At 44.7% G+C, this 24,794-nt stretch overlaps 1 protein-coding gene across 1 annotated transcript; it reads right to left on the reverse strand.

Annotated features, from left to right (window-relative positions):
- Nucleotides 1-463: 463 nt before the first annotated feature.
- CFAP97D2 (CFAP97 domain containing 2) lies at nucleotides 464-20,741 on the reverse strand. Its single transcript, XM_057309950.1, has 6 exons — nucleotides 20,665-20,741; nucleotides 19,118-19,256; nucleotides 18,204-18,284; nucleotides 17,119-17,237; nucleotides 1,622-1,684; nucleotides 464-1,096 (listed from the first exon to the last, which is right to left on the reverse strand). Exons 1-6 carry the CDS (start codon nucleotides 20,739-20,741, stop codon nucleotides 886-888), a joined length of 690 nt encoding a protein of 229 aa, XP_057165933.1. The 3' UTR covers nucleotides 464-885.
- Nucleotides 20,742-24,794: the final 4,053 nt, after the last annotated feature.

Consider the following 24,794-nt stretch of genomic DNA (forward strand, 5'->3'; position numbering starts at 1 on the left):
TAGTTACGCATCTTTGGAAAAGGTGCTTGTTGCCGCTGTTGTCAAGATCTGTAAGAAATGTCCAAGGCAAGCAGGCAGGCAAGCTGGGGCTTCTCAACATCCCTACCATTGCATACGCAGATGCCTGTGAGGCCAGCAGCTCCCTAAAGGAGCAGGGTCCCTCGAAGGAGGGCACTGGGCTGAGGGCCCGTGGGGCCTGGGGCATGCTCAGGGGCAGGGGTTTGGGGCTGAGGGTGCTTATTTAAACTTTGGTGTTTATGCAATTTCTTACAGTGGACTAGACTTCAAGGGAAAGAAATCTCCTGAAATGACCCACAACATAGTGGCTATATATACAGGTAAGGGGAGCAAGTGAAGATTTTACAATTCTTTAATTTGATTCATTGGAACATTAATAAGCAGGATAATTAATGACAAAATTAAAATCTTATTTTTTTCATTCAAAATTATGGTTTTGCCAGCAACAAGAATAAGATGAAGAGAGAAAATTTAGATTTTAAATTATCTGGCAAACTTTTGCAAATTATTAATTTTCTTTGCCTCTCTGGACACAGTGTGCCCCAGCTGATTCAGGGTTGTCCCACGATTTCCTAGTGATATTTCATGCGTACTATCCTGCTAAGTTATTGTTTTTCACCAAATCTCTCTCCCTCGACCTATAATCAATCAGCTGAGTTCATTTTCATTTCCTTACAGTTTTTGTGTGAGGAAATGGATGAATTCATCCGTTGAGTCATTGTTCTATGTCATCTATTTTTAGGGTAGGACCATTTGGCAAATGGTTGCAGACAATAGACTAAAATGTCCTAAAACAACAAAGAAGCCGTGAGTCCAAATGAGTGATAAATCTGATGAAGCAAATGGAAATTTCAAACAGCTATGTATTTAAAACGAACAAGAAACCATAGGCACCTTGTCCCTGTGCTTTTCTGCAGTCTCCCAGGACACCCTGCGCCAGCGTCCGGGTACCTGCCAGCCTGTCCTGGTCTCCTGCCCCCTCTGGGCTCTGTGTGATGATGGCTCTGGGTTTCTGGTCCTTTCCAGAACGGTTTTGTTTTCTCCTTGCACTCTGTGGAGTTCCTGTTCTCTTTTCCCCCTGTTTAGATTCCAAAAAACAGTGCGGATAGTTCTTGAAATACTGGAAGAGTTAAAGCCTGTGAGAGCGCTGCTTTTGCATTGGCGAGAATGAGCCCGAGTGCCCACAGGGCAGAAGGGGTCCCAGAAAAGGAGTGTTTACTCTGGTTCACTTGTTTGACAAACGTTTGGCAGCCCGTCCTGCTCCAGGTGCCTGGTTTGGGAGGTGCTGGGCTTCAGAGATGAGCAGCGACCTCACAGCCCAGGTAGGGAAGGGGGCGCACAGACCCAGTGAAGGTAGAGAGGAGGGTATGCAGCACAGTGTAGTCAGGGAGCTGGGGGCACAGGGCTGGGGATGCTCAGGGTTTCCTCAGGGCAGTGGGAAGAGGTAGCAACAGGAAGTGAGGCTGGGACAGAGTCCTGAGATGGTAGAGGTGTGAGGGGGCATGCAAGCAGGGAAGGACATCCCCAGCGGCAGGTGCATCTAGGCCGTTTGCAGAGGCTGCACTGTGCAGGGCCAGGTGCAGCTCTAGGAGTTCTGACTTACCTTGAAGGCAATGGGGAGCCACAGAATGGATGTGAGGCACGTTTCTGCATTTCCAAACGACCACTGCAGAGAAAGGGTGAGAATGGATGAGAGAGAATGGGAGTGGAGGGGGCATTGTGGGAACCCACTGCAGGGATGCAGGGTGAGGGATGGGAAGGGTGGAGGCAGGGCTCATGGGGACAGGAGGGAGGTGTCACGAGGAAGAAACAGGAGCAGCCGGTTCCCACGGGCTCTAAGAGAGGACCGGCGGTGGAGGGTGGAGCACAGGTTTCAGGTAGGTGGCTGGGTGGATGTGGGGAGAGGTGTCAAAATAGGGTGAACCGTCGAGCATCATCCTCACCACTGTCAGAACGTTTAAATGCACTGTGCTTCACTGATAGCAGCTTGTCAGCCATGGTTGTATTTGCCGCCAAGAAAGGAAAATTGCCTTCAGCAAAACCATGCCACGCACTGGAAGATGCATTGGCGCTTCAGAGCCATTAAGGGGTGTGTGTGTGGAGGGGTGTATCTTAGAGTCTGTGAATTATGGTTATCTCACTTAATCCTTAGAGCTAGCTACCAATGCTAGCCTTACTGAGGTTAAAACTTGCCTGGAGTCACAGAGAATGGGTAGTGGCCTGGATCTTGAGCATGAGGTCTAACTAGGTGGGACACAGGTAGAATCACCTGTTGGATACAACGGCCGACAGACACATGAAAACATGCTCCACATCCCTCAGCATCAGGGGAATACAAACCAAAACCACATGAGATCCTGCCTCACACCGGTTGGAATGGCTAAAATCAACAAGACAGGAAACAACAGGTGTTGGCGAGGTTGTGGAGAAAGGGGACCCTCTTCCACTGTTGGTGGGAATGCAAGCTGGTGCAGCCACTGTGGAAAACAGTATGGAGGGTCCTCACAACATGGAAAATAGAGCTACCCTACGACCCAGCAATTGCACTACTGGGTATTTACCCCAAAGATACAGTAATATAGTGATCCGAAGGGGCCCCTGCACCCCAGTGTTCACAGCAGCCATGTCCACACTAGCCAAACTGTGGAAAGAGCTCAGATGCCCATCGACACATGAATGGATAAAGGAGATGTGGTTCATATATACAACAGAATAGTACTCAGCCATCAGAAAGAATGAAATCTTACCATTTGCAATGACGGGGATGAAACTAGAGGGTACTATGCTGAGCGAAATAAGTCTGCCAGAGAAAGACAGTTATCATATGATCTCACTCATATGTGGAATTTAAGAAACAAAACAGAGGATCATAGGGGAAGAGAAGAAAAAATAAAACAAGACCAAATCCGAGAGGGAGGCAAATCGCAAGAGACTCTTAATCATAGGAAACAAACTGAGAGCTGCTGGAGGGGAGGGGGTGGGGGTGGGGTAACTAGGGGATGGGCATTAAGGAGGGCACGTGGTGGAGTGAGCACGGCGTGTTGTCTGTAAGTGATGAATCACTGAGCTCTACCTCTGAAACTAATAACATACTGTATGTTAATTAATTTAATTTAAATAAAAAAAGAACCACCTGTCAGGCCGATGGCGGGGGGGGGGGGGGGGGGGGGGGGCAACAAGGTTAAACACAAGATTCCTGAAGGAACGTGCAGGGGAGTGGTGTGCAGAGAGGGCAGGGGTCCGAGGGGCCCAGCACGGAAGGGCGGTCAGGAGACCCGAGGGCACGACCGGGCAGAAGAAAGCAATCCGGGAGAAGTGAGAGAGACCGTGGAAGGAGCTGCGAGTACAGGACCGAGCTCCACCGCAGCGCTGCGAGGCGGCCACGCGTGAGGGCCACGCTCTAGATTCCATCGAACAAAACGGACGCTTTTGCAGGCCAGAAGCAATGAAAAATCCCAGCAATTGCGTCCAACACAAAAGGAGCGGCTCCGGCAGGAGCCTGCAGGAGAACCGTGCATCGGGAGCTGCGTCTCAGCCTCAGGACCTCGCTCACCTGCAGGCGAGGCCAGGGGACTGAGCAGAGATGGGGGGCTGCGCTGTGGCAACAGGCTCGAGAAACATTTTAACGAGGTGCAAACATTCTTTTCATTTAATGTGAGGTGAAAAAATTCAGGATATAAGATTATAGATGAGGAACAATTCTAATTGTACTCAGTACATTTCTATATGCACCAAAGTAAAACTACGAGAAAATGCAGACAAAAATTATTATCTCTGAGCGATAGAACTACACGTAACTTTGTTTTTTCCCTTTATATTCACTGATATAAATGTATATTCCTTTCTAATTAGGAACACATGAAATTATACTGAAAACTTCAAAAGGAAGCAAACGAATTTGGCAAGTGGGAAGTCGCAGGTGCGTTCTTCCGATAGGCTGCTCCACCCCTGCTGTGTGCCGGGCACTGCGCTGGGCACGCGGTCCGCACTGGTGAACAGCACAGACAGTCCGCTGTGCTCGTGAGGCTTGTGGTTTTGGGGAAGATGGGGGTAAACAGGTAAACTCACAAACACATCACACAGTACGGTGCACGTGGTAAGGGAAAAGATCATCGTCAGAGCAAGTGTCCAGGGGGACGTCATTTAGAGTGGGTGTCAGGCCTTCCTCAGGATATGCCATGTGCACTAAGACAGAAGCCTGAAGAGGTACTGGGCCTGGAAGAACGTTCTAGATTCCTACCCACATATTGGGAAGGACCCCGAGACACTGGGAGGGAGTGTTGTAAGTGAGACGATGTTTTCACTGACGGCGCAGACCCGTTCACTTTGCCCCCGGCCTTCTTTTAGGACACCATGGCTCAGGCAGTTCCGCCAGTTAGACGTCATCCAATGGGGCCTCTGCTTTTCTTTCTACGTTAAAAGATACATGTACGGATGACCTGTGGCTACTCAAGGGTTGACAGGGTCACGTGGGCTTCACATGTGTCAGGTGTGGGCAAGAGGGGTGGAGTGCATGGGGAGGGTCTGAGTCTGGGCTGCTACTGATGAGTGGGCTCTGGTCTCGCTGTGAGCTCTCATGGCATCACAGAGCACGTGTTTCTGGATTACGCCGTATTTGTGGATCAGCTTTACCTTTGCTCTGCTCTGTTACATGAGTAACTGGCGGCTGGCTTCATGTGACTTCCTTCTTTCCTGAATTTTCATTTATTCAAATTCTACCTCTAAGGTTTTTTAAAGTTCCTTGTATATAAAACTACAAAGGAGTCCTATTTACGGTCATTGAGGGATGAGGTCGTCAGTGACTTGCGGATCTGCTCGTTCATTTTGAACACAGCAGGGAAACTTGCTCCTTGAGGGTTCTGGGAGCCTGAAGGAAGGGGTTCTCTAGGCCCCTACATAGGAAAGTGGACGCACACTGGATGAAAAGAGCACCCAGAGGGATCCCTTCCTGCCAGAACCAGGTCATGGAGCCACAGGCTGGACAATTTGGTACCGAGTGGACCTGAGACGGTCCAGTCCAGGGAGCCATGTGGAGGGTTAGGAGCTCTCTGCATATTCTGGGTATTAATCCCTTGTCAGATCGATGATTTACAAATATTTTCTCCAAGTTCGTGAGCTCCCTTTTTACTCTGTGAACAGTGTCTTGATGTACAAAATTTTTCAGTTTTCATGAAGTCGTTTGTCTAGTTTTTCTTCTCTTGCCTGCGCCTTTGGTGTCATATCCAAGAAATCATTGCCAAATCGAATTATAGGAAGCTTTTTCCTGTTTTCTTCTAAGAGTTTTATTGTTTTACATTGTGCATTTAGTTCTTTGATCCATTTTGATTTAATTTTTGTTCATAGTTTAGGTAAGAGTCCAACTTCTTCTTCTTTTTTTTTTTTTTTTTTTTGCATGTGGACACCCAGTTTTCCCAGCACTGTTTGTTGAAAAGACTGTCCTTTCTCCATTGAATGATCTTGGCACCCTTGTCAAAAATCATTTGACCATATCTGCAAAGGTTTATTTCTGGGCATTCTATTCTATTCTATTAGTCCATATGTCTGTCTTTATGCCAGTACCAGGCTATTTCGATTACTATAACTCTGTAGTAAGTTATAAAATCAGTGAGTGTGAGTCCTCTGGTTTGTTCTTCTTTTTCAAGATTTTATTTTGGCTATTTGGGGTCCCCTGAAATTCCATATAATTTTAGGATGGGTTTTTCTATTTCTGCAAAAATGTCATTGGGGTTTTGATAGACATACTGAATCTGTGGGTCGCTTTGCGTAGTACTGACATTTTAACATTAAGTCTTCCAATCTGTGAACATGGTGTTTCCATTTATTTATGTCTTCTTCAATCTCTTTCAGCAATGTTTTATAGTTTTTATTGTATGATCTCTCACCTTCTTGGTTAATTCCTAAGTATCATTACTTTTGAGACTTTTGCAAATGCAATTATTTTTGTAATTTCCTTTTCAGAGTGTTCAATGTTCATGTACAGAAATGCAGTTGATTTTTTGTATTGACTTTGTGTCCTGCTACTTTGCTGAATTCATTTATCAGTCCTAACATTTTGTGTGTGTGTGTGTAATCATTAAGATTTCTACATATAAGATCATATCATCGGTGACCAAGATCATTTCATTTCTTCCTTTCCAGTTTGGAAGCCTCTTACTTCCCTTGACGAGTTGTTCTAGCTGGAACTCCCAATACTACATTGAACAGAAGCGTTGAAAGCAAGATCGTCCTGATCTGAGAGGAAAAGCTCTCAGTCTTTCACCTTTATGATGTCCATTGAGAGTTTTCATACATGGCTTTTATTATGTGGAGGTATGTTCCCTTCTAGTCCTTGTTTGTTGAGTGTTTTTACCATGAAAAGATGTTGAATTTGTCAAATGCTCTTCTGCATCAATTGAGATAATCGTATCTTTTTTCTCCATTCATTCTGTTAATGCAGAGTATTATATCAATTGATTTTCATATGTTGAACCATCCTTGTATTCTAGGAGTGAATCTCACTTGTCATGGTGTATGATCTTTTTAATACGCTGCTAATTGGTTTACTGGCATTTTGTTGAGGATGTTTGCACCAATGTTCATCAGGAATGTTGGTGTGCAGTTTTTTCTTGTGGAGTCTTTGTCTGGCTGAGGTATCAGGGGGAATGCTGCCCTCATAGAATGAATTAGGAAGTGTTTCCTCTTCAATTTTTTGGAAAAGTTTGACAAGCATTAGTATTAGTTTTTCTTTAAATATTTAGTAGAATTCACCAGTGAAGGCACTGGGTCCAGGGCTTTTTTGTTGGGGGATGTTTGATCACTGGTTCAATCTCCTTCCTAATTATAGGTCTATTCAGATTTTCTGTTTTCATGACTTAGTGTTGGTAGGTTTTATGGTTCTGTTAATTTTTCCATTTCATCTATGTATCCAATTTGTTGGCATATGATTTTTTCATAGTATTCTCCTATAATCCTTTTTTAAAAAGATTTTATTTATTTATTTATTTATTTATTTATTTATTTATTTATTTATTTGACAGAGAGAGAGCAAGCATGGGCAGGGGGAGGGGCAGAGGGACAAGCAGACTCCAAGCTGAGGGCAGAGCCTAACTGGGCTCGATCCCAGGACCCTGAGATCATGACCCAAGCTGAAGTCAGACACTTAACCTACTGAACCACACAGGTGCCTCCATTTCTTATTTTAGTAACTTGAGTCTTTTCTCTTTTTTCCTTTGTGCATCTACCTCAAGGTTTATTTATTTATTTTTTTATCTTTTGAAGAACCAACTTTTAGTTTCATTGATTGTCTCTAGTTTTTTCCTACTGTTTATTTCCTTTATTCTGCTCTATGCTTTATTATTTCCTTCCTTCTGCTGGCTTTAGATTCAGTTTGTTCTTTTCCTGGTTCCTCACGTAGTAAAATTAAGTTGTTGATATGAGATCTTTCTTTTTTTTTAAATGTGTTTGTAGCTATAAATTCCTTCCTTAGCACCAATTTCCTTCATATCCCATAAGTTTTGGTATGTTGTGCATTCATTTTCATTTGTCTCTAAGTATTTTCTAATTTCCCTTGTGTTTTCTTCTTTTATCTACTGGTTATTTAAGAGTGTGTTGTTTAATTTCCAAAATTTTGTGAATTTTCCAGTTTTCCATTCTGTTATTGATTTCTAATTTCATCCTGTTGTGGTCAGAGAAGATACTTTGTATGATATCTATCTCTTTAAATCTATTGATACTTTGTGGCCTAAAATATGGTCTATTCTGGAAAATGCCACACATACACTTGAAGAGAATGTGTGTGCTGCTGTTGTTGGGTAGAGTGTTCTGTGTATGTCTGTGAGGTCTAGTTGGTTTCCTTACTTATCTTCTTGTTCTGTCCATTGTTCTAAGCAGATAGCAAAGTCTCCAATTACTATTGTAGAACTGTCTATTTCTCCCATCAATTGTCAGATTTTGCTTCATATATTTTATTTTATTTTTATTCTTTTAAGATTTATTTATCTATTTGTTTGACAGAGAGAGACAGCGAGAGAGAGAGCACAAGCATGGGGAGTGGGAGAGGGAGAAGCAGGCTTTCTGCTGAGCAGGGAGCCCGATATGGGGCATGATCCCAGGATCATGACCTGAGCCAAAGGCAGATGCTTAATGACTGAGCCCACCAGGCCCCCCTGCTTCATTTATTTTAGTGATCTGTCCTTAGACGTACAAATGTTTATAATTTTTTATCTTCTTGGTGTATTAAATCTTTTTAAATATATGACATCCTTCTTGTCTCTTGCAAACTTTTTTTTGCATCTGAAGTATATTTTGTTTGGTATTAGAATAGCCACTTCTGCTCTTTTTTGGTTGCTATTTGCTTGAGATATTTTTTTTCATCCTTTGACTTTCAATAGGTTTGGATCTGAAGTGAGTCTCTTATAGACGGTATATAGTTTGATCATGTGTTTTTATGCACTATGCCAATCTCTCTTCTGATTGGAGAGTTTATCCATTTATATTTAAAGTAATTACTGATAAGGAGGGACTTCTAGTATTTTGCTATTTGTTTTCCATACGCCTTATAGCTTTATGTTGTTCATTTCCTGCATTACTATCTTCTTTTGTGTTTAGTTGATTTTTTTTGGTAGTAAAACATTTAAATTCTTTTCTTGTTTCTTTTTGCATATATTTTCTATAACTATTTTATTTGTGGCTATCACTATGATTTCATTCAATATCCTAAAGTTACAACACTCTAAATTGAATTTAGACCAGATTAACTTCAATAACATACAAAAACTCTTCCCTTACAGCTGTGTTCCCATCCTTTTTAGTTTTTGATGTCATAAAATTACACTCTTACACATCATGTGCCCCCAAACTTAAAATAACAAATCTTTTAAATAAATTAGTCTCTTAAATTATGTATAAAATAAGATTTGGAGTTCCAAAGTTCCAATAATACTAGCTTTGATATTTGTCCATTCATTTACCATTATTGAGATCTTTAGTTCTCTATATGGCTTTGATTTATTGTATCATAACTAGTAATTCCACCACGAAGGACTCCCTTGAGCATTTCCTATGGGTCAGGTCTAGTGGTAATGAACTCCTTCAGCCTTCATATATCTGAGATTGTCTCAATTTCCCCCTCACTTTTGAAGGACAGATTTTCTGGATACAGGATTCTTGATTGACATTTTTTTCTTTTAGCACTCAGAATATATCAGACCACTGCCTTCTGGTCTCTGAAGGTTCTGATGAGAAATCTGCTAATTCTCTTATTGGTGACCATTGTATGTAATGATTTGCTTCTTTCTTGATGCTTTTAAGATTCTCTCTGTCTTGTCTTTCTAAAGTATGATTATAATGTGTCTTGGCTTGCGTCTCTTTGAGTTCATCTTACTTGAAGTTCATTAAACTTCTTGGATGGAACTTGGGAAGTTCTTAGCCATTATTTCTTCAAATATTCTCTCTGCACCTTTCTCTCTCTTCTCCTTCTGGAACTCCTGGCATATGTATGTTGATTCACTTCATGTTGTCCCACAGGTCCTTTAGGTTCTGCCTGTTTTTCCTCACTCTTTTATATTTCTGTTCCTCAGCCTGGATAATTTCCATTGCCTTATCTTCAAGTTCACTGACTTTTTTCTTCTGCCTGCTTAAATCTTCCTTTGAATCCCTCTAGTAAATTTTGCTTTTCAGTTATGTACTTTTTCAGCTTCAGAGTTTCTTCTGGTTTCTTTTTAGGTTTTATGTCTCTTCGTTGATATTTCCATTTTGTTCATTCATCATTTTCTTGACTTTCTCCACATCTTCCTTCAGTTCTTTGAGCATCTAAAACCATTGTTTTAAAGTTTTTGTCTTGTACGTCTGACAACAGGTCATTTTCAGAGACAGTTTCTGTTGATGCATTTTTCCCCCTCTGAATGGATATTACTTTCCTGTTTCTTTGCATGCCTTGGTTGAAAACTGGACATTTGAATCAGTAATGTGGTAGCTCTGGAAATGAGATTCTCCCCCTTCCTCAGGGCTAGCTGATTTTTTACATTATAATTGACTAATTTATTTATTTTGTTTTATTTTTATCGTCATAGGCTGTCTCTGTGCTGAGGATCAACCTGAGGTGTAAACTTCTCATTTCTTTTCTGAGACTTTTTCTCGGCGTTCTTTAATGTCTGACTCCCAGAAAGAAAAACGGGGGGGGGGGGAGTGTGTGGAAATGAGGAGTGGATAGAGAAGGACACTGGTCCTTTAAATTCCCTGGAAGTCACTTCAGCAGGAGGAGGGTGGTCTTGCAACAATGAGGGGGGGTGCAATGCCTCTTCATCTGCACCTTTGTGATCAGAAGTAACAATCAGTGATCACAATATAGACCTGATATTCAGAGGTAAGGGTCCTTGTTGCTTACTTTGGCTCTCACAAACTGCTCTAGGAACACGTGTACTCATGAGTCTGCGGGTGGGCAATAGGTAGCTGCTACTTTGCTAAGAGCTGATAGTGACTGGAATTAACCACAATTTTACATCCAAGCCTTTCTCTTGGGAGTCATAGCTTTCAATAGACTCCAGAGTTCCAAAGTAGTTACTTCACAGAGATTTTGCTTGTGCAATTGTCTAGGTGGAGAGATAGATTCCTGGTGCTTCCTACTCTACCATCTTCCCCACTGAGCACAGAGCCTGACACGGGGCTTGATCCCACCACCCTGAGATCATGACCTGAGCTGAAATCAAGAGTCGGTTGCTTAACCAATTGAGCCACTCAGCAACCCCAGAAACCTCATACCCTTTAACTATCAACTCACTATCCTTCCATGCCCCCAACCCTAAGCAACCACTAATCTACTTTCTTTTTCTGTGGAATTATCCATTCTGGCCATTTCATAGAAGTGGAACAGTATAACATATGTTCTTTTGGGACTGGCTTCTTTCTCTTAGCATAATGTTTTCAAGATTCATCCATGCTGTAGTATTTTCAGGACTTCACTCCTTTTTAAGAATTTTTAAAAATATTTTATTTATTTGACAGAAAGAAAGTGAAAGAGAGCACAAGTAGAAGGGAGGCGCAGAGGCAGAGGGAGAAGCAGACTCCCCACTGAGCAGAGAGCCCAATGCAGGGCTTGATCCCAGGACCCTGGGACCATGACCTGAACTGAAAGCAGACACTTGACTAAGCCACCCAGGAGCCCCAGTACTTCAGTCCTTTTAATGGATGAGTAATGTTCCATTTTATGGGTATACCAAATTTTGTTTATTCGTTTTTCAGTTGATGAACATTTGGATTCTTTCTACCATTTGGTTATTATGAATAACACTGCTGTGAATATTCATATACCTGTCTGACTGTGGACATGTTCTCATTTCTCTTATGTATGTATCTAGGAGTGGAATTACTGAATCATATGGTAACTCTGTGTTTTCATATTTGAAAACCTATCAGACTATTTTCCGCAGTGGCTGCACCATTTTACATTCCCACCAGCAGTGAATGAAGGTTCCAATTTTTCTATATCCTCACCAACATTTGTTAGTATCTGCCTTTTATTCTTGTGGGAATCAAGTGGTATCACACTGTGGTTATGACTTGCCTTTTTATGATGACTAATGATGTTGAGCATTTTTTTTCATGTGCTTATTGGCTTTTTATAGATCTTCCTTGGAGAAATATTTATGCAGATCCTTTGCCTATCTTTTAATTGGGTCATTTTTCTTTTTATCATTTGTCTATAAGAGTTTTTCATATATTCTTGATGCAAGTCCCTTATCAGATATATGACTAGCAAATAGTTTCTCTCATTCTGTTGCCTGTCTTTTCACCTTCTTGATACTGTTCTTTGAAGCACAAAATTTCTTTAAAAAAAAAAAGATTTTATTTATTTATTTTTCAGAGAGAGAGATACAGAGATAGAGAGAACAAGGAGGAGGAGCAGCAGAGGCAGAGGGAGAAGCAGACTCTGCTGAGCAAGCAGCCTGATGTGGGACTTAATCCCAGGACAGCGTGATCATGACCAGAGCCGAAGGCAGACGCTTAACCAACTGGGCCACTCAGGCATCCCTGAAACACAAAAGTTCTTAAAAAAAAAAAAAAAGTTCTTAATTTTGACTAAGGCTAATTTATCCAAGTAACTGTTTTCTCTTTTGTTGTCATATCTACTCCCATTGCCAAATATGAGGTCAGGATGATTCACCTCTGTGTTTTCTTTTTCTTTTTTTTTTTTTTTTAAGATTTTATTTATTTATTTGACAGAAAGAAAGCCAGCCAGATAGGGAACACAAGCAGGGGGAGTAGGAGAGGAAGAAGCAGGCTCCAGCGGAGGAGCCCGATGTGGGGCTCGATCCCACAACGCCGGGATCACGCCCTGAGCCGAAGGCAGACGCTTAACGACTGCGCCACCCAGGCGCCCCTCACCTCTGTGTTTTCTTATGTGAATTTTTTTTTCATTTTATTTATTTATTTGACAGAGAGAGAGGCAGTGAGAGAGGGAACACAAGCAAGGGGAGTGGGAGAGGGAGAAGCAGGCTTCCCTCTGAGCAGGGAGCCCGATGCGGGGCTCGATCCCAGAACCCTGAGATCATGACCTGAGCCGAAGGCAGACACTTAACAACTGATCCACCCAGGTGCCCCTTATGTGAATTTTTATAGTCTCAGCTTTTATATTTTGGTCTGATCCATTTTGAGTTAATTGTAATATATGGTGTGAAGTAAGAGTCCAACTTTGCTCTTTTGCATATGAATATAGGTTGTTCCAGCACCAATTGTTGAAAAGACTATTCTTTCCTTATTGAATGGTTCTGGCACCATTATTGAAAATAAATTGATGTAGACACATGGGTTTATTTCTGGACTCTCAATTCTATTCCATTGATCTATACCTGCCCTTATGTTGGCACCACATTGTCTTGATTATCATTACTTTACAGAAAGTTTTGGAATCAGGACACACAAGTCTTACTTTGTTCTTCTTTTCAGAACTGTTTTGACAATTTGATGTCCCTTGCAGTTCCAAAGAATTTTCAGATCTGCTTGTCAGTTTCTACAAAGAAATCAGCTGGGATTCTGGTAGGGATTGCACCGAATCTGAAATCAGTTTGGGGAGTAGTACCACCTTAACAATACGAAATCTTCTGATTTATGAACACGGGATTTTTTCCCATTTACTTAGATATTCTTTCATTTCTTTCAACGTTTTGTAGTTTTCAAAACATAAGTTTTGCACTTCCTTTATTAAATTTATTCCCAAGTATTTTGTTCTTTTTGATGCTTTTGTGAATGGAATAATTTTCTTAATTTCATTTTCAGATTGCTAATTGCAAGCATGTAAAAATGTAATGGACTTTTGTATATTAATCTTGTACCTTGCTACCTTGTTGAACTTGTCTATTAGTTCTAATACTTTTTTTTTTTAAACTGGTTTCCTTAGGATTTTCTGTATGGAAGGTCGTATTATCTGTGAATAGAGACAGCTTCATGTTTTCCTCCCCAGTGTGGTGTCTTTTATCTCATGTCCAATGAAGTCTGGAACTTGCCCACACTCTGCTGCGAATGAACTCAGTCACTCTGAGGGAACATCAGGAGCCAGCCGTTTCATGGCATGTTTACCCCCCAGGCAAAATCTCAGAGCTCTGGAGCTCAGAGTGGGGACAATGCCAAGCTTCTCTCTGTGTGACACCCATGCTCTTCCATTCTAGTAGGAGAGGACACGTATATCTTCATGGCTTCAAACCACTATAGTAATTGAACTAGGCCAAGGGGATCAGGCCCCAGTATTCTCACCACACTTGATATAGAGCCTCCATCCTCGAGTGGGAGCTGAGCAGAAAGGAGGGAGCCCTCACCTCTGGGCCATACTCATCTGAGACTTGGTCTCGATAATAGGCAGCAGGGGACAGGATGATAAATGGTGAAGTCCTACCTTTTCCCGGAAGAAAGCTCTCCAGCTGGGAGTTAGAGAGAGAGGGAGCCCTGTGTTCTTGGCTATGGCAGTCTGGAACAGTCTCTGCTTTGCTGAGCTGGGAGGGAGGGGGAAGGAGTGGGTCCCAGTTCAAGTACTATGGAACCTATCTGTTCTTGCCACCTTTCAGCAGCTTTTCTTGGATAAATGTTTCTTTATATTGTGTATGCCCTTAGAACCATCTCCATAAACTTTAATGGTTGTTTTAAAATGATTTTTTATCAATTTTGCTGGGGAGTGTGTCCAGGGACCTCCTTATGCTGTCATGCTTGGAAGACCTTCTCTGTGTGACTCATATTTGAGATTCTTCGTTTATCATTGAGTTTTCAATCTTGGGCAGAGATATTGGTTTTTTAATTTTTTTTTTAAGCATGAATACTCACAACAGCCTTATTTGTAATAGCCAAAGACTAGAAACAACCCAAATGTTCACCACTAGGCGAAAGGGCAAACAGACGGCGATAGCTGTGTACGAGGAGGACGACGCAGCCACAAACAGGAGCGGTCTGCGGACTCACTCGGCCGTGGCATTATGTGGGCGAAAGGCAGGAAGACGCAGACACCGCAGGAATCGACTCACACAGGGCTCAGAAAGCGCAAGCTTGTCCATGAGGACAAAGAGCAGACTGTGGGTGCATGGGGACGGGAAAGAGGAGGGGTGGGGTAGTTATTGATGGAAACAGGAGAGCTTGGGGAGTGATGGATGCAGTTATGATCCTGATTGTGCTGATATTCTCAAAGGTGTAAAGCATGTCAAATGTATCAAATGGAACACTGTAAATATAAAGTTTACTATATACCAATTATAATGTCAATAAAGCCATTAAAAAATAAAATGAAGACCGAAAACCCAACTGTTGGTCACGTATTTTCCGTATAGTGCTGATTTTTGCTATTGCGTAGCTAGCTAGCCAGGTACAGCCATGCTAATTGAACCAGGTAGTTTGCAGTGTTCTGGCTTGCTTCCCTTCCACACCATGTGTTAACTTGGTAAGTGTCTTTTTTTTTTTTAAAGATTTTATTTATTTATTTGACAGAGATAGAGACAGCCAGCGAGAGAGGGAACACAAGCAGGGGGAGTGGGAGAGGAAGAAGCAGGCTCCCAGCGGAGGAGCCTGATGTGGGGCTCGATCCTGTAAACGCCAGAATCACGCCCTGAGCCGAAGGCAGACGCTTAACCGCTGTGCCACCCAGGCGCCCCAGTAAGTGTCTTTTATTAAATAAAGGACAGAGAAATGAAACGGCCAGTGATCAGGCTCAAATTGATGCATTCTTAACAAAAATCATTGACTTTCATTCTTGCTCCATTAAACTTATCACAAGGAGACACGCCATTTCTACCATTACCTTGTGAATTAGCTTGGTGCACTCTGCTTCAACACAGGAGTGAAGCTGAATTCATCCTGAGTTTGAACGAGCAAAGTGACCACACTCTGTTCTCACCTACGGCCCAGAGTTGAGCAAAGAGAAATATGTAGGAAAGGCACAAAGGGGTCTTTGACTGCTTTAAAATTCAAGCAGGACAAGGAGGTGGTCTGTGACTTGCAAAGCCTACGGAGATAATTTCCTGGTGTGGGAGGAGTTGGGTCGCTTCCCAGGCCACCTTTGGCCCCTCACATCCCTTCCACGTTTCCTGAAGTCTGGCTCTGTCTGGCTCCCTTGTTCAAGCTCGGGCACTTCCTGTGGCCCTCTGACTGGCTGGCACCTCCCCGGGATCACTTCTGCTTCCTCTTTTCCCTCCTCCTCCCCTCACTTCCTGTGCGTGACGAATCAGGCAAGTTCTGAGGGGGAAGCCACTTGATTGTGTGGGCTGGTTGGGATCCGGGCAGCAGGGGGAGACTCTCCCTGTAGGATCCTGTCCTGGATTGAGATTAACTCTTAGTTTAGGGTACTTCATTACAGCTTTCAGGTAAGTAGCCTCAGCAGTGATTTTTATACTCAAGTTAAATATCTGTCTTTAAAGCAGAAAGCGATTCCAAATCTAATGTAAACTAGCCCAGGAAAATGGAGGTTGACCCATAACACCAGGGTTTTATGGCAGGGGCTGGATGGTGGGTGCAGCCAGGAAGCAAGGAGGCATTCCTGACACCCAGACCCTCTCCCCGTCCCCCAAACTCCCCAGAGTGAAGCCCCAGGTGAGCCACTGCTGGAAAACCCAGAGACAGATTGCTTCCACAAACCCATCCCAGCAGGAATGCAGGATCCGCCCCTCCCATGGAGCCCTCCTATGTGACACGCTTCCTGCTGCTTGCGGGTCAACTGAATTTTAATTCATTGCGAAATCTGGAAACTACTCTGAGCTTCTTGGAGACAGGCACAGGCTAAAGGTTTTAGAAGCATGCGCGCTTCTGAAAACTGGCCCGCGTTAAATCATCCATCACAAGCACTACTGAACTTTTGCATTTAAAAGGAAAGGACAGTGATTTAACCAGTGAGCAAAGTCTGGGAATTTGTAGGGTGTAGGGCACAGGGGTTATTTGCCTTAGAGAAAGGGGCTCTTAGGATTCGTAAGTGTCTCTAAATATTTGTAGGCAGATTTTAAAGACTGTGGAGACCTGCTGTCCTGCGCCATCACAGAGAGCTCCACTTTGGGTAAAAACACTGTGGTTGGTAGGGAACAGCACCAGCACTGGGCTGTCCTCTAACAAACAGGAACAGTCACCATCCCACGCTGGACACAGAGTTTCACGACCTTCTATGCTGTTTCCAGACAGACATTGGGCCCAGTGTTGTGCTGGCAGAAAAACATTCTTGGCGCTTTTGCAGATGGAAATGCAGGAGTATGCCTGAGCACGGGCCCGGGGCCAGGAACCTGCTTCCTACCATCTTCTAGGTGCCATCTTGGGCAAGTTCCATTGCTGCCTGGTGCCTCAGTTTCCCCAAGGCCCCTCCCTCATGGGATGAGTATAAGGGTTAAACAGGAAGACGGTGTAGCAGGCACAGACAGCACAGAGGGACCCCGAGAGCTGCTGTTGGTGTCCTTGTTCTGTTGTGTGTATGGAATTAGCCTGAGCCCCAGCTAAGACCCTGATTCATGCACCACGGAGGAAAAGACACAGGGCTCTCTGCAGGGAGGGTGGGAACACCGTATTCTGGCTCAGGGGCTCAGGGGCAGCTCTTCTGTGCAGGCCCTGGAGCGGAACTCTCTGGGCCCTGCCAGGTTTGGTGCTGACTGTAGGGTGCAGGGGCCCCGGTACCTCTTCTGGGTGCAGTTGTTTCTGCTCTCAGTCTGTCCCCTGGTCCTCAGGATGCAGGACAACTTCTCCAGCAGCAGGCGGTTGTCCCTGTCGATGATGGCAAGCCGCTCCCCCTCCAGCTGTGGACAGACACACAAAGAGCCTTTGGAACCACCAGCCACGTCCATGCTGTTACTGCACAGAGGTATTTAGAGGGACCCTCACCCCCCATTCCCTTTGACCTGAGCTCACCGTGGGCTTTAACTGCTTGCAAGCTTCAGCAACCCATGCGGCATGGGCAGGCTCCTTTGTTTGTGAATTGGAATACATTAGCATGGGGCCAAATTTCATATGCTCAGAGTGCAAGTAACAGCGAGGATGCTACGATTCTTTGTGAAATTAGGTCACCCTCCAAAACTCTGTGACAGTGATGCTGATGAGGGAGTCACTTCGTGTTTTAAGAGAGGCGTCCTACACTGTTCCGAAGAGGAGAAGATTGGAGCCCAGAGGAAGTGAAAATCCTCGTGGTTTAGGGTTAGAACCTGATTGATGTGCTGGCTTGTTGACAAGGATGGGTCAGCTTCTCTGCTCTGCCCATTTCAGGTGTCATTACAACAGCCACGTGAGGAGCACGCACCACTCTGCTCTGGAGGCATCACCATCCGCATAACCACGAGAGTCTTATTCTCACTAGCTGGTTTACACTTTGAGAAATAAATATTCTGTGGTGGTCAAGAAATGCTCTTGTTTATTATTTTTTATTTATTTTTATTTATTTTTAAGAAATGGTCCTGTTTAAAGCAAGGGTACTAATTGATTTCTTTAAAGCTGCAGTGAGTAACTTGCCCTGTGCATTCCTGCCCCTCCCGCCCTCTCTTCCTGGAGACAAAGGGTCAGCAGGAAGACTGGAGAAGATTCCCGGTGTACCTACCACCCACCAGCTCCGTTCTGGCGAGATGAGGTTAATTGGCTGCTGACAGGACATGTCATCGGTGATGACAGGAACTGTTTATCCCTTACTGAGCCTGCGTTTTCCATTTCCCTAGTTTCTGAGCTGACTCTCCTCATTAGCTGCACCAGTAACCGAGAAGTAGAACAGAGACTACCTTCAGCTTCTTGAGTTTCAGGTGGAGGTGGCTGAGGCTCCGTGGGGCGCGGGCGTCCACGAGGGGCTGGGCGTCCTGGACCTGTGGCGCAGAAAGGCCGTGTGACCCCAGGCACACTCTTAGCAGGTAATTAACATGCACTCAGATCCGGCACCTTCTGGGCTATGGCACGGGGGACAAGTAAAGATGAGACTCCAAGTCAGCCTGGGACAGATAGTCCTGAATGAGGCTCAGGACTTGAGTCAGAACCGAAGTACCCCTGGGGGGAAACAGCCCAGCAAACGAGCCCACACTGCTGTTTTCAGGTAGAGAATCAAGTGGGTACGGAGGAAGAACTCATTACATCTAAGCGCCAGCGGACGTTTCTATTCTGTTGCCAGAGGCCTCTAAGACGGTGAATTATGAAACTGTCTCCACCTCCCTCTAATCTCTGAGCCTCCAGGGACATGTTCAGAATGAGCACTGAAACATTGATTAACTGCAAAACGATCTCTGGTTTCCCAGCAGAAAACGTACAAAAAAGGGAAGAAAATTTATATTTTAAAATGTGATGGAGTAAATGCATGAGAGCCATATGTATTACCATGTGCAATAAAAAGGACCCCCCCCCCCCCATATTCTAGATACTTGCGTGTAGACTGCTAGCCACTGGGACCTACTAGCTGGGACAGTGCTGGGAAAGCCCACCAGCTGAGTGTGTCTAAAACGATAGTGTGGGCACCACGACTCTGGGAATCAGACCCCCTGAACCACGCAGCAGAGCGGCAGGGCTTCTGTGCAGACAGCCAGGACACGGCAAAGGGGCTCGATGGCCAGAAGTCTGAGCAGCACACTCAGGAATGGGTGCGTGGCCCCTAATGTGAGGGGAAGAATGACGCGCGGAGACAAGGGAGTAACACAACTGCGTACGTGACCTGGAGGCCCTCTGTCACCAGGTGTGGAGGAAGACAAGACCAGAGGTGGGCTGGCCAGTGCTGTGGGGTGGTGAGCAGAGGTATGCCAGTGATGGTGGGAATGGGGTCAGCAGTAGCCAGGCCTCCTGGGGGCACGTGTCTGTGGGGTGGGGTGAGGGAGAAAGGAGTGGCGAAGAATGGTCCGAGGCTGGTGGTTTTGATGCCTGGTGACAGCAGGACAGGAAGAGAGGTGGTGAGCAGTTTGGGGGTAGCCAGTAAGTCCTATGTTGGGTGAGTGTGGTGCTATCTAGAAGCAATTAGTTTGGGCTGCAGGTAAAAATTTGAGGCTAATTACGGTGATTAAAAATACGACACTAATTTGCCTTACAGCCCTTACTTTTGACCGAGGTCTTTTGAATACACTGTTTTCATAGCTGCTCCCTCCTGTTTGTTATACACATTAAATACGGAGGAAAGGACCTATTCCTTACAGCTGATAAATGTGGGAGGACTGAGGACATTGAAACATTGCCATTTTATGACCATCGTAGTACAGACTGGTTGGGGCACAATCATCAGTAGAGGCTCCATCTTGGGGGAAAGTCTGGTGAGGAAGACAGAGCTGGAGTGACTGACGTGGGGCTCTGACAGAGAACGACAGGGTTCACCTCGAAGAACCATGAGATGCTCAGCACTGAGAGATGCCAGGAAGCCTGAGGCTGGCCTTCAGCGAGTGCCTGGCAAGGCTGAGAGCAGGGGCCTCGTGGAGTCTTCACAAGAGGCAGGGATGCCTGCTGTCGTCTGCTCTGCCTCTGGAGATATGAGCATGGGAGACTCTGGCTGAGCTCACAGCGGGTAAGGCTGGGGTGGGAGGGGGTGTCAGGGCTCCTCCCGGCTCAGTGCCTAAAAAGTCACAGTTTCTCTAGGCATATTTCTGGGGACCAGGCTGCCCCAAAGACCACATGCCCAGACATGGGGAGTCCACAAACTGGATTAATTGGAGCATGCCGAGCCTCCAATCAGTTTCCGGTACTTTGCCTTCCAGACGCTGGAGGGATGTTTCCAACATGAAAATGAGAAATAAAGAAACCAAACAGTGGACCTTGCAGAGACAGAGATGATGCCAGGATCAGAGGAAAACGTCGGGTAAACTCTAAGTAACAACCTTGGAGAGACAAAAGAAGATGTTGCATCTGTACAATTAGAAGGATATTCTTGGAAAAAGGAATAATTACTGATAATAGTCCTTGAAAACTAAAGCTGAAATAAACTGAATTAAAGGGCTGAGGATAAAACCGAGAAACCTCCCAAAAGTGAGCCAGAAATAGAGAAATGGACAGCAGAAGCAAAAATAAAAGGAATTAGAGATTCGATATTGGGTCTGGGACATCTAACTAGTAGGGTTTCCAGAAAGTGGAAAGGGACGGAATTTTCAGAGTCTCTAAAATGAAAGAATTCCTCAGAATGAACTCAAGGAGACTCATATGAAAGCATGTCGTCACAAAATGTCAGAACATCAGTAGTAAAGAGGAGGTCCTTCCTAAAAGTTTCCGGAAAGAAACACTCACCTGTCCACACCCGTGGTCACACAGGAGTCACAGGATTCTTTAAAGAAGGTGGCTGACGCAGAGGGCTGGCCACCCATTAACGCATGCTTACCCTGCCAGTCTCGGGCTGTCACTCCTGCCCGGACAGGACACCATTTCCCAGGAGTCTTGGCACTGAGGTATGGCCCTTGGTGAGTTCTTCCCAATGCAGCATCAGCCACCTGATGTTCCAGTTTTAGGCCAAGGTCTCTAGGAAGCAGGTGTGCTTTCTGTGCTCTCCCTCCCGCCCCCTGGCTGGACCCAGGTTGTCCCAAAGCCTAATGGGCCACGGAGCCACAGGGGAGTGGGGCTGGTCTGGAGTCATTCCCACACGGGGACAGGAGCAGGGATTACACTTGATGGTGTTAGGGTCTTTATACATTTAGGGTCTATTTGTTACAGCTGTTCACATTATCCTAACTTAAGATGAGGACCAATGCTTTCAACATTCTGAACATCAACAAGGCTATTTCCATCCCAGAATCTTATACCAAACTTTCTATCAAGAGTGGTGGTGGTGGGGGGGTGCCTGGGCGGCTCCATCAGTAAAGTGTCTGCCTTCAGCTCAGGTCATGATCTCAGGGTTCTGGGATCGAGACCCGCATCGGGCTCCCTGCTCAGCGGGGAGTCTGCTTCTGCCTCTGCCTGCTGCTCCCCCTGCTTGTGCTCTCTCTCTTTCTGACAAATAAATAAAGAAAATATTTTTTTTAAAAAAAGAGTGATGGGAGAATAGAAGGGTTTTTTGCACAGAGACCAAAAAAACCCCAAAACAAAAGAAAAAAGCCCCAAGCTAATAAAAAACCTCCCCTTCCTGTTCTTGGGAAGCCACTGTGGGACTTGCTTCATCACGTGAGCGCTTAAGCCAAGACGTGGAAAAACATGGCATCCAGGAGAAGCGTTTTCAACACGGGAGACCAGCCAAGGGAGCCCCACAGACATCAACTCAGTGGGCCCATGTGGCATGCCATGGGCCATCCAGACTGGAGCAGGAAGATGGAGGACCACAGAAGGGGGGGCCTGAAAGATTATTTGAAGTTTTTGAGAATTTTTCATCAGCATTTGATGACTAATGGAATATTTGAGAAAAAAACAGCTACAAATACATAGAAAACTCAAGCAACATGAAAACAAGGCAATATTAACTCTTAGAAGAAATTGTAAGAGAAAGGAGATATAATTACGACTTGACTAACAGTAAATGATTTTGCGTAGTCACTATAACTGGTTGTGGATTTAATAAAAACTGAGTATATCTACATGGAGAAGATATGGCAAATAAGCATTTATTTCATTCTGAGAAATGGAGAGCATTGGAGGCATGGCTGCCTCGGGACGGGCTTTGCTACAGGGAGAGGCTATTGTTTTTCAGCAGAGTGTTTTGGCACTATTTGATTTTTTAAAGATGTACTTACATTGTTGTAATGAACATTAAAGTATCTGAAGAATGATCAGAGAGATCACTAGAATGGAGAGAAGCATCATCAACCATGTAAGGTTCCTGAGAAAGCAGGTGGCCTGAGGGCACAGCAGAGTCAGCCACGCCTGGGCCCCAGCAGGAGCCTGGCCCCCTGGCACTGCACATGGGCTTCCCCAGCCACGCTCAGCAGCCCCGTGCCCACCAGGAGAGTGTGAATCGTTCTTTCCGGTAGGGTTTTGCCAGACGGGTGTGCACGTGAAGCCGAGGGCTCCGACGGCTCTGGTGGGTCAGCAACCTCCACCCTCCTCTGACTTCCCTCCCTGCTCTCTCCACTGGTGCCCCCACGGTGTGTTTCAGAAGTGCGGAGGGCACTGAGACAAGAGCGACGGTATTGAAGACCCCTCCCCTCCCATGGAAAATAAACAAGGGCCAACATCCTGTCCTATGGGGTTCAGATTTTGAAAACAGAAGCATCACAGTGCACCTGAGGTTGTAACCGCGCTTCAGCCCACCCCTCGCCTCCCCAGGCCACCCCCACCCTGAAGTCACCTGCACCCCTCCCACCCTGCTTATGCATCTTTACCCCTGGGAAGGCACCTATACCAACTTATTCTATTGTTATCTTTTTAAATTTACGGAAATTGTATTGACCTATAATTACCACTCTGCTTCTTTATTCACTCAAAATTATGGTTTCTAAGAAATATAGTATAAACTTTAAACATAAATAAAAATAAGAAAAATAGTATAATGAACCTCCATGTAGTCTCACTCAGCTTCACCAAAACCAACTCGTGGCCATTCTGATTTCAACTCTGCCCCCATCCACTGTCCCTCCCTCATCTGAGATTATAGCAAAGCAAACCAAGCACATCGTTTTCACCCTTAAACGTTTTAAAATATGTTTCCAAAATATAGGGAAACTTTTAAAAAATACGTAAAAGTGATACCATAATCACAGCAGGTTGACAACTGTTCTTTGACTAAGTGCTCAGGGACCGCCCACGTCCCTTCTACTGTCCCTCCTCCTGCCCCGCGTGTATTTGCTTGTTTGACTTAGGACCCAAGTAAAAAGGTCCATAAATTGCACTTACTTGGTGTATCTTCTGCATCTCTCTCTCTTTTTAAAATAGTTATTTATTTATTTATTTTTGAGTGACGCGGGGTGGGGGGGCGGAGGGGAGAGAGAATCTCAAGCATGCACCCCGCTGAGCATGCAGCCTGCTGACAAGGGGCTCAATCTCACAACCCTGAGATCACAACCTGAGCGGAAATCAAGTCAGATGCTTAACCGACTGAGCCACCCAGGCGCCCCTGCATCTCCGTTAACAATTATAGTTTCTCCCTCCATTTCCCGCTTTACAATGTGTTATAAGGAAACCAGATCCTTGGTCCTGTGGACATTCTCAGTCTGGATTTTGCTGACGGAATGCCTGGCACCACCTGTAAACTGACAGGAATTCAGGTTCAATTTTTTCCTTAGCAAGACTATCCCTTAGGTGATGCTGTGATATTTTATCACAAAGTGCACGTCTGCTTGTCTCTGTTTTTGTGAAAAATAGAGACGTTCCAAGTCCATCATTCATTCTGCGTTTATTCGCTGGAATACTTCTATGAAGACAAGCTTTACTTCGGGAGGATACGTACTGGGCTCTCTTTAGGGGTTGGTTCTTAGCCCCTTTCAAATGTGGCCAATAAGGTGTTTCTGTTTAACATCATTTGGAAATCAAAGATTCAAACTTATTTGGTGTGTTTCAGTCCACCGCCATTGATATTCAACGTGCCGTACCTGTGGCCTGGGAGACGGTTGGCTTTCTCAACAGTGCTACTAGCCTTGACAGTTTCCTTGCCTTCTGGAGTGACAAGATGATGCGGGATTATCTCGTATATATATCCTACCTCAACTTGGAATCTGCCATTTCTACAAGCGAGCCTGCTTCTTCCAATGGGAAAGGTGTTTAGAGACCGCAGTCTGGGAGCCAGGAGTTTCGTTTATACCAGGTTTGTTCTTCCAAGGCCTTTGCCATAGGCAGAGCTCACCTGGTCCTTCCAGCTTTGGTTCAGAACCCCATTCCCTTTAGTTCGGCTTCTGGGTCTTATTTCTTCATTGCCCTTCTCTGGAGCTCAAATTCCCAGTTCTCAACGACACCAGCATGACTCCTCATTCGCTTTATCCCACCCTAAACACACACATAGTCCATAAGAATAATACTGACATCTCGTGGACATCAGCCTCAGCAACGTACTCATGGATATGTCTCCACGGCATGGGAAACAGAAGCAAAAATAAACCATTGGGATGACACCAAAACGAAAAACTTCTGCACAGTGAAGGAAACCACCAACAAAGAAAAAGCAACCTACCAAACGGGAGAGGGTATCTACAAATGACAAATACAGTAAGGGTTAATATCCAAGATATAAAAAGAACTTGTACAACTCAATATTGAAAAACAATCTCATTAAAAAATGGGCAGAGAATCTGAATAGACATTTTCCTGAAGAAGACATCCAGATGGCCACCAGACACATGAAAAGAGACTCAACATTCCTCATCACCAGGAAAATGCAAATCAAAACCAGTGAGGTATCCCCTCACACCTGTCAGAATGACTAGAATCAAAAAGACAAGAAATAACAAGTGTTGGAGAGAATGTGGAGAAGCGGGAAAAAGAGAACCCTCGTGCACTGTTGG

The sequence above is a fragment of the Ursus arctos genome, unplaced genomic scaffold (assembly GCF_023065955.2).
Source record: "Ursus arctos isolate Adak ecotype North America unplaced genomic scaffold, UrsArc2.0 scaffold_10, whole genome shotgun sequence".
NCBI lineage: Eukaryota > Metazoa > Chordata > Mammalia > Carnivora > Ursidae > Ursus > Ursus arctos.

Coding starts and splice junctions, on each gene's coding strand:
- CFAP97D2 (XM_057309950.1), bottom strand. CDS start 20,741: ATGGGTGGCCAGCCCTCTGCGTCAGCCACCTTCTTTAAAGAATCCTGT. Junction 19,257..20,664: donor GTGACCACGGGTGTGGACAG/GTGAGTGTTTCT, acceptor CCCACCCCACAG/ACACGTGCCCCCAGGAGGCC. Junction 1,097..1,621: donor GGCTCCCCATTGCCTTCAAG/GTAAGTCAGAAC, acceptor GAATCTAAACAG/GGGGAAAAGAGAACAGGAAC.